The sequence below is a fragment of the Ilyonectria robusta genome (assembly GCF_021365365.1).
Source record: "Ilyonectria robusta strain PMI_751 chromosome Unknown BGZ61scaffold_2, whole genome shotgun sequence".
Classification (NCBI taxonomy): Eukaryota; Fungi; Ascomycota; class Sordariomycetes; order Hypocreales; family Nectriaceae; genus Ilyonectria; species Ilyonectria robusta.
Window position 1 is genome coordinate 1018847 of NW_025764436.1, and position 10767 is coordinate 1029613.

A 10767-nucleotide genomic window follows, 5' to 3' on the forward strand; every position below is an offset into this window, starting at 1 on the left:
ACTAACATGTTGATTTCACAGACAGACACGTCACCTTACTGTTCTTATCACAAAAACAGGGGAGGTTCAGCAAACAATTTCCTGTACAGGGTAGTCGCAAACCCGCAGGGATGTAACTCTCAACCAGTGAGTCAACTCTACAGGCAAACTCCTTGGCGGCTGGGAAGCATCGTGGATACAATTATTCCTACTGGGTAACTCAGGGATGCTGCAGTCATCGTCGCGAAGCTGGCTGCCAAGGTGCATCGTACTCCGCTATGAAATTGATTCCTGCAGTCACTATCAGCGGCCCACCGAAAAGTCGATGACTCGCCCCTCCGGCGTCGGCGGGGCCCCGATGTTTAAGATGGAGGAAGGCGCGCGAGCTTCAACCGATTGAGCATCCTCAGCCAGCCCGTCACCAATTCAACCCAATTCACACTCTCAAGGGAAACACTCGACGCCGCAATGTCCCCCTTCAACCTCGAGGCCTGCGCCCGCCCCAATATCCTCGCCCTCCAGCCGTACCGCTGCGCGAGAGAGCAAGTTGCCCCTCCCCCGCTCTGATATATGCCCCGCGAAAACCGCGAAAACCACACGGACTGACCAACGGCCACAGCGACTACAAGGACGACGGCACCAACATTCTCCTTGACGCCAACGAGAACGCCTTTGGGCCATCGCTAGGCCCCGATGTTGCCACGACTGCCGGCAGCGGCCTCGACGTCGACTTCCTCGGCCTGCACCGCTATCCCGACCCCCACCAGGCCGATTTGAAGCAGCAGCTTTGCGCCCTGCGCAACACCCACGCCCACACTCCCAAGACGCTCACGCCCAACAACCTCTTCGTGGGAGTCGGCAGCGACGAGGCAATCGACGCCCTGCTGCGCTGCTTCTGCGTGCCCGGCCGCGACCGCATCCTCACCTGCCCGCCCACCTACGGCATGTACGCCGTGTCTGCCCAGGTCAACGACGTCGCCATCGTCAAGGTCCCCCTGCTGCCGGCCCCGACGTTCGCGCTCGATGTCCCGAAGATCCTCGACGCGCTCACCAACGAGGCGAACATCAAGCTTGTGTACGTTTGCTCTCCTGGCAACCCCACCGGCTCGGTCCTCGCAAAGGCGGATGTCGAGCAAATCCTCAACCACCCCACCTGGAACGGCGTCGTGGTCCTCGATGAGGCCTACATCGACTTTGCTCCGGAAGATGCGTCCCTTGCCGAGTGGGTGACGGAGTTCCCCAACCTTGTTGTCATGCAGACCCTGTCGAAGGCTTTTGGCTTGGCTGGCATCCGTCTCGGTGCCGCCTTCTCCTCCCCCCCGATTGCCAGCCTCCTCAACAGTCTCAAAGCCCCCTACAACATCTCCAGTCCTACTAGTGCCCTCGCATCCTACGCCGTCTCCGAGAAAGGCCTGGCAATCATGCATGACAACCGTGCCAAGATTCTTGCCCAGCGTGACCGCATCCTGGCAGAGCTACCGAAGATACCCGGTGTTGGCCGTCTGCGCGGTGGCACCGAGAGTAACTTCCTGCTCTTCGAGATGCTCGACGCGGTGGGCAACCCGGACAACACAACTGCGTTGGCCGTCTACGAGAAACTGGCAGAGTCCAAGGGTGTTGTCGTTCGTTTCCGAGGCAAGGAGCACGGCTGTCTAGGATGCCTGCGTATCACCATTGGTACTGAGAGTGAAGTCACCAGATTCCTAGAATCACTACGGACGTCACTCAATGAGGTGAGAGGCTTGTAGAACACCACAACAGACAAAAGCACTGTAGAAGGGCAGAGACGGAAAACGAGGTAAAACGGCGTTCTAGCATAGATTTAGTTCCTCTAGACATAATCTCGTAAATTATAGAAACAATGGTCAAGGCATGATGCAAATTCTATGTCCCGATTCGCCCTGACGAGGGCCCAGTTTATATGTTATCCAAAATGAAACGCCTCTCTTCGGCAAAGCTCAGTTCGCATGTGCAACCTCTAAAAAAATACAAAACGGAGGGTATCTTTCTTCTTTTATTCCTCATTTATTCCTCAAACCAGTCCAAGGAAGAGCAGGACGGTGCTGACACCCAGCGAGGCAAAGACCAGGTTGCTCCGGGCCATGCTGGCGGCGTCCTCGCTTTCCTCAGCCTTAGTCTCGGTGGCGGAGGGCTGGGACGTGGTGGTGGGTGTGCTTTTGACCTTGACAGTCGGGTGCCATTCGAGATTGCGGATGACCTTGATATCATCACCCTGCAGAGGCGCGGGAGCATCGTCGGTCAGAAGGCCCTGAATGACCTCGAGGGCGCACATCTGCTGGCCGAGGCCCGGGTTGCCGTCGTAGGCGCCAGTGTACCAGCGCTGACCACAGGTTCGACCGGTCTCGCCACCACTACAGGCCTGGGCCGCACCTTCGGCGGAAGGAATCATAAGGGCGTCGACTTTGTCACTGAGCGAGGACACGAGCTGAGTGGACTGGTACATGGAGCGGGCCAAGTAGCCCTTGTGGGTTGACATGTCGACGCTGCATCGGTTGACCTTTTCGCAAGCGGCCTCGTACAGAACGTCGGTGGAGTTTTCGTATGGAGAGAAGAACCAGCCGGCTCCGTCGAAAATATCCTCGGTGCGTTGTTTCCAATTGGCCCGTCCGGTGTAGTTGGCCATCACGGCGGCGCCATACAAGTAGATTCCGCTGGTGTAAGTGAACGAGTACTTGTTGATTTTGGTACAATTATCGGCCGAGCTGGCACCGTCGTAGACGTGGTAGTTATCGGGATCAATAAAGCCGATATCAGATGACCAATTCCAGATATACTCAGCCCAATTGGCGTAGGTCTCGTTGCCAGTTGCACGAGCGAGTCGTGCCGCGAGCTGGAAGAAGCCACCGTTGCTAACGGAGTTCTTATAATCCAATCCGTTCGGGTTCGTACTGAATATTTGCCATCTTAGACCACCATTACAGTCTGTTGTATCCCATCTACCGACGAGTTGGTTGAAGACATTGGCTCCGATATCGAGCCAGGATGGGAGGTCTTTGTTGGGTTGCGGAAAGTTGCGCTCGGCGGCAGAGAGGACGGCGGAGCCCCAGAAAAAAAGGTCGTCGTTTCCTTCCTCGTCGGCGTGTTCGGCAGGCATATAATCTTCGCCAGTGCCAAGGTTGGTTGGGGCGAGGAGGGCTTGGATAATTACGTCGTTGTAGCTGGGGTCGTTGGTGAGGTGGTAGTAGTCTAGCATGGTTCCCCAGAGCGCGCCTGCCACCCACCAGTAATAAGGATCCTGGAGGTCACCGACATCCTGACCTAGTCAGCGGTGTCCTATTGAAGAATGAATAGGGGCTGCCTTACCTTGGCAACCTTGGAGGTGTTGCCGCTGTAGTACGACATGGTGTCGTACGCCAAGCTGGCTGCGACATCGCGGATGGAGTCTGTAGCCTCTTGTAAGCGCAAGCACTAATAAAACGATCTGGGCGATGACTTACCAGGATCTGAGATGTTCAGACTTGAAGGGAGCGTTTTAGTCGCGGCAGCCGAGGCTGCGGCGACAACAGGTAGCCACTTCATCGTATTGATCTGGTATCGAATGATGGTGGATGTGTGTGAGTTTTGTCGCACAGCGACTTGAGGTTCAAAATATCACCCAGCAGACGTGGGCGAGAAGGCGTGGGCCGCAATCGGCGAGGATAACGATTGAGAGGTTGAGAGAATGAAGAGTTAGTTGAGTGAATGAGGTTGTGATTGAGTCGGAGGCTAGTGGTCGATGACGAGATGAGTGAGGTGAGGTGAAGGAAGGTGCGGGTGTACAGATGCGGCAAGAACGAGTGTGAAGCTTATTCACGACAACAAAACAACACCACAGAACGGGACAGTGAGCGCATATAAGAACAAATAAAGAGCAATGGACCCTGCCACTGTCAGACGGAAGCGAAAGGCTTAGCCAGGCCCCAAGGTATGAAAAAGTAAAGCCAAGAGGGTCCGGGCCTGGGTCCGCGCAAGATAAGACTGAGGATGAATACGAGGCCAAGGGACTGGCTCGTGAAGGAAATAAGCTGGAGGCGGGCTTGAGGACCAGACGGCAGTGGCCCGAGAGTGCGCTGGCGCCGCTGGGCTATTAATATCGGGCACATCTCAGTCGTCCTGCCCCAAAGCGGACATGGTCGAGTGGGTTGACAAGCCCGAGCTGAGGGAGCCCTGGAGCGAGGGAGCCATGCGGGCGTGAATCCATGAACCACCGAGGAAGCCTTTTTGGCAGACGGAACGCCCAGGAACAAGGCGCAAAAGCCAGGAACAAGCGTTGCCCCCCGCATTGCATGAGCTGGAGGCTTGAGGGGTCGCTCCATCGACTGGCTGAGCTCTGAAACCCATTCCCCAGCCGGGCCCACGATCCATCGTCCGTCGTCCAACGAATGCCGCGAAACGAGCCCACGGTTGGTCGCCCGAGTGTTTCGCCTGGCCGCGCGCCAACAAACACGCAAGATGCAAACAGAAGCCGCCCCTGTCTATCATCAATTTCATCCGCCGTCAAGCCACACCGACTGGCGAGCAGCCCGCCGCCAGAGAACGCCTGGCGGGCTTGTCTGGCGACTAGCGCGCATTAGCAAACCAACGCCCAGAGGCTTGGGAGCGAGAAGACGAGGAGAGGAACGGCCGATCCAGGGATCCCAGAACTCCCCCAGGCCACCGGCCCACCAGCCCAAGCCTTAGTCCCTAGGGCTGGAGCAGAAAGGTGCCAGGTAGAGTGAGAGCCGTATCGTGTTGATCGCCACCGCTACGCCCTCTCACTGGCTGCCGGGGTTCCGTCCTCTCTCCAGCTCGCGCCTGTTGGCCAGCCTGGGCTCCATCTCAAGGCGTCAAAGTCGGAATCCTGGGAGGCTTGGAGAGGATCCCACGATCCCCGCCCGTCAAGGATTGTACTGTGTATCCAGTTTTACCCATGGCCCTCGATTTTGCCGGCTCTCGCTGTTGGATACCAGCTCCAATGTGTTTTCTAGTCGCACACACACTCACAGAGCAGAGCCGCTGCGGGACGGGATGAAACATGAAACCTGCCGCAGGTTAGTTGATCATCTCAGGGGCGCCATGAAAAAGGGGTCGTCGCGCCAAATCCCTTGCTTGGGCTTGATCGTCTCCCACCTTGGGCGTTGCCGTGTTTCCGCTTTCGGTTCTGTGCCTTTTTGGGCCATTTCTTTCGACTTGGAGGGTGTCATGCAAATGTGCCTTGCCCACAGGAGGGAGACCCGCTGAGTCAGACACGTGGAATCGGCCGCCATGGATGACAAGGGGTTTATCACACAGGCGAAGCATTTGGCGGGCCAAAACATGCGAACTTGAGCTCACAGCAGCTTCAGCTTGGCGGCCACGAACTGGTTCTAGGCCCTCGGTCTGCCCTGTGCCGGAGCGCCCAGTCCCCCAGTCCCCCGCTCACAGTATCCAGTGATATCGAGTGCGCCGCCAGGGATGCTCGCTGCTTACCCGATCACGCCTGTGCTAACGGCTTCAAGAAAGACGCAATGGGGCTGGCTGTCAGCCAAGCACGATGTGAGACAGGGAAAGACAAAAAGCTACCCAGAAAAAAAAAAGGGAAAAAAAGACGCCAGAGATGGCCAAGAGCAACCGGAAGTCTCCCTACGGATACCTGTGCGAGAGGACATCGCCAAGTTTGTCTTGTCCAGGTCCCATGTACATCTTGGGCAAACACTACACACATTATTCGTATTGTCCCCAGTACCAAGGGCCCCCCTCACTCTGGTCTCGTATGCGTATAGCAGATGGGCTGCAGCTCTTTCGGTTGTCTTCGTATCTCGAACCGAGCTGAACAACACCTCTTGCTTAGCCCACCCGCAACCTCTTCCCGTTTGCCCCCGCATCATTCCTGTCCATGTTCTACGCTTCGCCTGAAAGCCGCATTCTGAATCATCTTTCGTCAGCCCATGCGTCTCTTTCTGTCCCACCTTGACCGCCCTCCTACGTGTACACTACGGCGCCTTATTGGCCTTGCATCACGCACCTCTCAATTGGGTTCTCTGCATTCGAGGTGCATGCGTCAATAAGCCAAAGCGACTTTCTACATTCGGTTGGCTAGTGAATGTGCGAGCTCCTTATCATATCACCTGCCAACCTAGAGGGTTCGTGATGCACGACTGCTTCCGATATTGCCGGTTTATTGCATGATGTAGTCTTATCCTACCCATTGCATCGTCTAAGAGCGATGTTTAGGTTCTCCACGGTCGATGGACGAGGAGGTGTATTCCGAGATCTTTGCTATTCCTGCAGCATGCACGCACGATAAACTTGACTGCCTCGAATACTCAATCTCGAAGATCTCAGCAAAGCAACGAGCAAAGAAGAAGTCCAGTAGGAATACTATCGTAAGTACCTAAAAGAATGGATTTAATAGTGCATACTATGTAGTCTAATAAACGATCTTGCATCTGCAATCGGGATTTGCCGTTGTTCGATCTCCTTTCTCAAACTCATCGCCTACCGGCATCTTCAAATGTGAAATGCGTAGGGTTCCGACAAGTGGCGGCGCCGAACATCATATGGCAAAGACACGTTTCGTTTTTTCAAAGACATCACATAAGCCTCGTTCGGTTACTATCTTCTATCCTTTCGCGGATTGCGCGTTCATTTCTCATCCATTCCCACGTCCATGCCTATGCCTATGCCGAAAAACGCCCTGCAAAAGCCCTCATCTGCGACACCAATGCCGATACCAACAAGAGTATGTTAAAACCCAGACCCGAACGTAGAAGTAGGCTGGACATAATTTTCTTGAACCTGGCTAGGCAATATGAGAAAATCCTTGTGAACTTTTCATCCAGCTGTCCATCCTCCCTTTCTATACATGGCCTCACATGTGTACATTCCCGAGAAAAACAGATTTTGTGTTCCGTCAATATCCTTTACTCCAATAGCCCCGACCTCCCATGGTATCTCGAGTCCCGAAAATGAAATCGCTTTGTATAGTCGTCGTGTGTGTAATCACTCCACATGATCTCCGCCCGACCGTCGTTGTGGTCTTAAAATAGGAGCCTCGCCAAGATGGCGCTCCCCAACGCCCCAAGAATTGCTCTTCTTCCATCGATCATTAAATTTGCACCAGCAGCTTCGTCTCCAGTTGACAAAGGGACCTCCACATAGCCGGAAACTGTCGTGGGCGTCATCATGGCAGTTGCTGTGACATCCCATGAGTCGTCCGTCTCCTTGGGCGCCTCGGCCATGGTCAAGACACCCCATTCCACCTCGGTCCCGGAGAAGGTTGATGTCCACGATACTTCCGTCGGACCTGCGTATAGGCCATTGGTGTATCCGGCTTTATAGCTTGAGTAGCCTGAACATGTCGCTGCGGTTGTCCCATCGAGAGTGCATTCGAGATTTGCGATGCTGAGAAAATGTTAGCACGGAGGACCAAACGCTCACTGGTGGGAAGACCTACTATGTAGATGTGTATGTGCCGTGAAATTCTACCGTGTCAGGGCCTTCAACCAGTTCGAAGGGGAACTCGAGTGAGATATCGCAGGCGGGTGGGTTATCGTCAGGACAGAAGATGGTGTAAGTGGTTTGTTGTATGTGGGGATTCTGATGCACACGTCTTTAGCGCCATGCACTTAACTGCAAAGACGGGGAAGAACTGGGATCGCCTACGCTTGAAATGACGCTGCCTCGCACCAGAGACCATGCTTCCTGATTGTAGTAAGGAAGGTAGATTGGTGCAGTGGTGACGGCAGGGTCCTCGTTATTGTCGGCGGATGCTACCGCACACAGAGCTAGCAGGGCCAGCAGTGGCTGCGGGAAACGCATGCGGCACATGGATGGGGTTCGCATGGATTATTAACGCCAACTGGTGGTGTCGAATGGCAGACCAGAAAACCACGGATACCAGCAGGATGGAATCACGGGGTAATTCGAATACGAAGACCGTCTCGGATGGGTGACCACGCGCCTGGAAGATGGCGATGGGGTGGAGAGACTCGGGAGATGATGGTGTGCGACATGACCCAACGACAGAACCGACAAAGACCAAAACCAAGCAACGAGGACTCAAGGGCGAAGGCACGAGCTTATGAGCTTCGGATGGCAGAATCCACGGCCGTCAACCCGGGAAATGGGGCCAGCACCAAGCCGGGGGTTGTTGTGCCGTGCGCCGCGGAGACGCAACGCCAAGGTCTGGGCGACTCTTCTGGTCATCCAGATGGTGATCCGGCTCTCGCCCTTTTGGCCAGGACGGGATAGGAGAGGTCAATAGGCGGACCGGGCCAAGCTGGCTCGAGTCGGCTGAGTAGGCGCCAAGCCCTGTCTGGGCCGTGAAGCGTGCTGGCGTATCATTACTCCGAGCGCCAAGACCTAGCACAACGGCCAAGAATGGCGCCAGTTCCTTGCGGGCTTGGTGACGATGCGCGACGTTTGTGGTAGAAGGCGAAAAAAAAGAAAGCAAAAGGGACGAGCATAACTCCTTCTCTTGGTTTCGCTCGTTCCTTGGCTCTTGGCTCTTGGCTCTAGGCTCTTGGCTTGCCTCATTGCGCCCGATTACACTCCCTTCTCTCGCCTAACTTCGCTCGCCCACATCCGGGATTCGTCGTGAGAAAATCTCACTACAAAGTTGATGTCCCGAGCGGGTCGGGAACTGTTCGAGCACTAATTACTGAGAACGGAGTATGGAAAAAGGACCGACGATTCCCGGCCCCACCACAAAGATCCGGTCCGAACTCTTTGAAGAATCTCTTTCATCGAAACTCAACTATAGAGTAAAGCAACTTTCTCATCGTAACGCCATGATTACCCCCGGGCTATGATATCTCTCGTTCCAAAAACAAATTCGTGAACCGCCAGGTCGGCTTCGCACCGGCCCCTAGAGGGGTTCTTTTTTAATCAGGACTATGTCCTCCTTCTCCTCCTCTCCCTCCTTCTCCTCCTCTTCCTCTTCCTCCTCCACCTCCTCCTCCTCCTTGACCTCCTCCTTGGTCTCCTCCTTAGCCTCCTCCTTGGCCTCCTCTCGACGAGGGGACGCCGAGCGTCGGCGGACGGGCTTGGGACAGTTTCGGGCAATATGCCCATGTTCACCGCACTACATTCTATTAGTTTTATAGTTCCACATAAACAGGACATGATATACCAACACGGTAGCACTTCCGGCCCCGGCAGAGGCCGGGGCCATCGCCACCATCGCCACCACCACGGCCACCACGACGGAGGGCGCCGATCCCCCACACCAAGTCTCGGACACTCTGGGACGAGGACACCATCTATATACTAGTTAGTATTTATAAATCCCTATGCTTGAATGTTACGCTCAGACTGCTATAACTTACATTTGCGGTGGGTTATCGTTTTGTATATGCGGTGGACTGTCCGTCCGTTGGTATGTGCGGTGGACTGTCGCTTTGTTGTGCGGTTGACTTTCGGTTTGTATGTGCGGTGGGCCGTCGCTTTGTATGTGCGGTGGTCTGTCACTTTGTATGTGCGATGAACTATCGCTTGGTATATACGGTGGACTGTCGCTTGGCGTGTACGGTTGACTATCGCTCGGTATGAGAGAGAGAAAAGAGAGGAAGGAGAGGAAGGTTGGGAGACAAGTGATCTAACTTGTACGTTACGTTGCCTCAGGCGCCTAGTCTCGCTCTTGAGGCGCGTCGACGCGGTATACCTACCCAATAGCATCGCGCCTTGAGTTGACTGGCAGCTGTTGCCAGACGTCGTTACCTGGAAGCTTTCAAACACTCCACCACGCACATACATTTTGCCCCCGTATAAGTTTAAAGTGACCTTCAGAGGAAAGTGACTCAGACCCAGGCAAGCTGGGCTGGGGGCGATAGAAACCAAACCACTCTCAACCCAACACTTGCTTCATCCGAGAAGATGTTAACGGCACACAAGGGGCCCCCATGATTGAAATGGCAACACATGCAACGGCAAATTGAAATGGAGCAAACGGTCACTTCACCTCCCACTCAACTCGATATCAGAGCAAATATCTTTACTTAACTTATCAGTAAAGAGAATTTAATAACCTGTGTAGATAGTCTATATTAATAATATACAAAACCCCTGCGGATTGGCTCTGTTCCTATCGTCAAGAAACAGACCGCATCCGAAAATGGCTAACGCAATCCTTTGGTTTCTATCCAGGCGTTCTGGGTGGTGTGGTGAGAGGTCTAGGAGGTTCCTTTCTCTAAGGAATTTTAGATGGTTATCCAGCTTGCGTCTTTCCCTTTCGTCTCGAAGATTCCAATGGAATCCTGTGCTGTGCCGGAATCCAGATTCGTATCCCTGATGCGCAGGGATATATGTAACAAGGGCCTTGCGATTGATGGCAGTCGACATGGTGACAAGTTATTCAGATGAAATTTATTGAGATGGGATGAGTGTCAGAAGGGAAGTTGGTCCCTTGACGATGGGAGACGTCTCCCTTATATCCTATTGCTCGGAATAAGGTTACTATCTCAAGGTTGTTGACTGCAGACAGCAAGGTCGTTGACTGCAGACAATAGGGTTGAAGTCAGAGGGGTTGAATGGAAGCTTCAGGCAGAGACCGGTGGGCAACAACCTTATTGTTCAGCTACTGTTTCTTCTGGTGCTGGGTGTAGCCCTTATTGTTTATTCCTACTGTTTGAGATTACTGTATGGTTTTGATCTATCTGATGATATTGAGTAAGACTACAAAAAAAAACCAAATAATATACAAAACCAACTCATATGGAATAGACTATAGTAACTTTTTTAGTAATAGTGGTTTCTTCTAACTTACTGTGCGACTCGCTTGTGCAACTGGCAACAAGATTTACGCCAATTGGGCTGAGTATATGCAGAATT

The 10767-nt window shown here is 53.9% G+C and overlaps 4 protein-coding genes across 4 annotated transcripts; 1 reads left to right on the forward strand and 3 right to left on the reverse strand.

Moving 5' to 3' along the window:
- Positions 1 to 362: 362 nt before the first annotated feature.
- Positions 363 to 1854, forward strand: BGZ61DRAFT_410037 (pyridoxal phosphate-dependent transferase). Its single transcript, XM_046243234.1, has 2 exons — positions 363 to 525; positions 609 to 1854. Exons 1-2 carry the CDS (start codon positions 448 to 450, stop codon positions 1725 to 1727), a joined length of 1197 nt encoding a protein of 398 aa, XP_046110486.1. The 5' UTR covers positions 363 to 447; the 3' UTR covers positions 1728 to 1854.
- A 157-nt stretch (positions 1855 to 2011) lies between these two features.
- On the reverse strand, positions 2012 to 3519 carry BGZ61DRAFT_340414 (glycosyl hydrolase family 76-domain-containing protein; the record flags this gene model as incomplete). The annotated part of the gene is made up of 3 exons (XM_046239306.1): positions 2012 to 3253; positions 3304 to 3383; positions 3438 to 3519. The coding sequence occupies 3 exons, from the start codon at positions 3517 to 3519 to the stop codon at positions 2012 to 2014; spliced, it is 1404 nt and encodes a 467-aa protein (XP_046110487.1).
- A 3458-nt stretch (positions 3520 to 6977) lies between these two features.
- On the reverse strand, positions 6978 to 7758 carry BGZ61DRAFT_340891 (uncharacterized protein; the record flags this gene model as incomplete). Its single annotated transcript, XM_046239353.1, has 3 exons — positions 6978 to 7341; positions 7394 to 7536; positions 7603 to 7758. 3 exons carry the CDS (start codon positions 7756 to 7758, stop codon positions 6978 to 6980), a joined length of 663 nt encoding a protein of 220 aa, XP_046110488.1.
- Positions 7759 to 8806: 1048 nt separating this feature from the next.
- On the reverse strand, positions 8807 to 9112 carry BGZ61DRAFT_526747 (uncharacterized protein; the record flags this gene model as incomplete). The annotated part of the gene is made up of 2 exons (XM_046253005.1): positions 8807 to 9022; positions 9071 to 9112. 2 exons carry the CDS (start codon positions 9110 to 9112, stop codon positions 8807 to 8809), a joined length of 258 nt encoding a protein of 85 aa, XP_046110489.1.
- Between the last annotated feature and the right edge of the window lie 1655 nt (positions 9113 to 10767).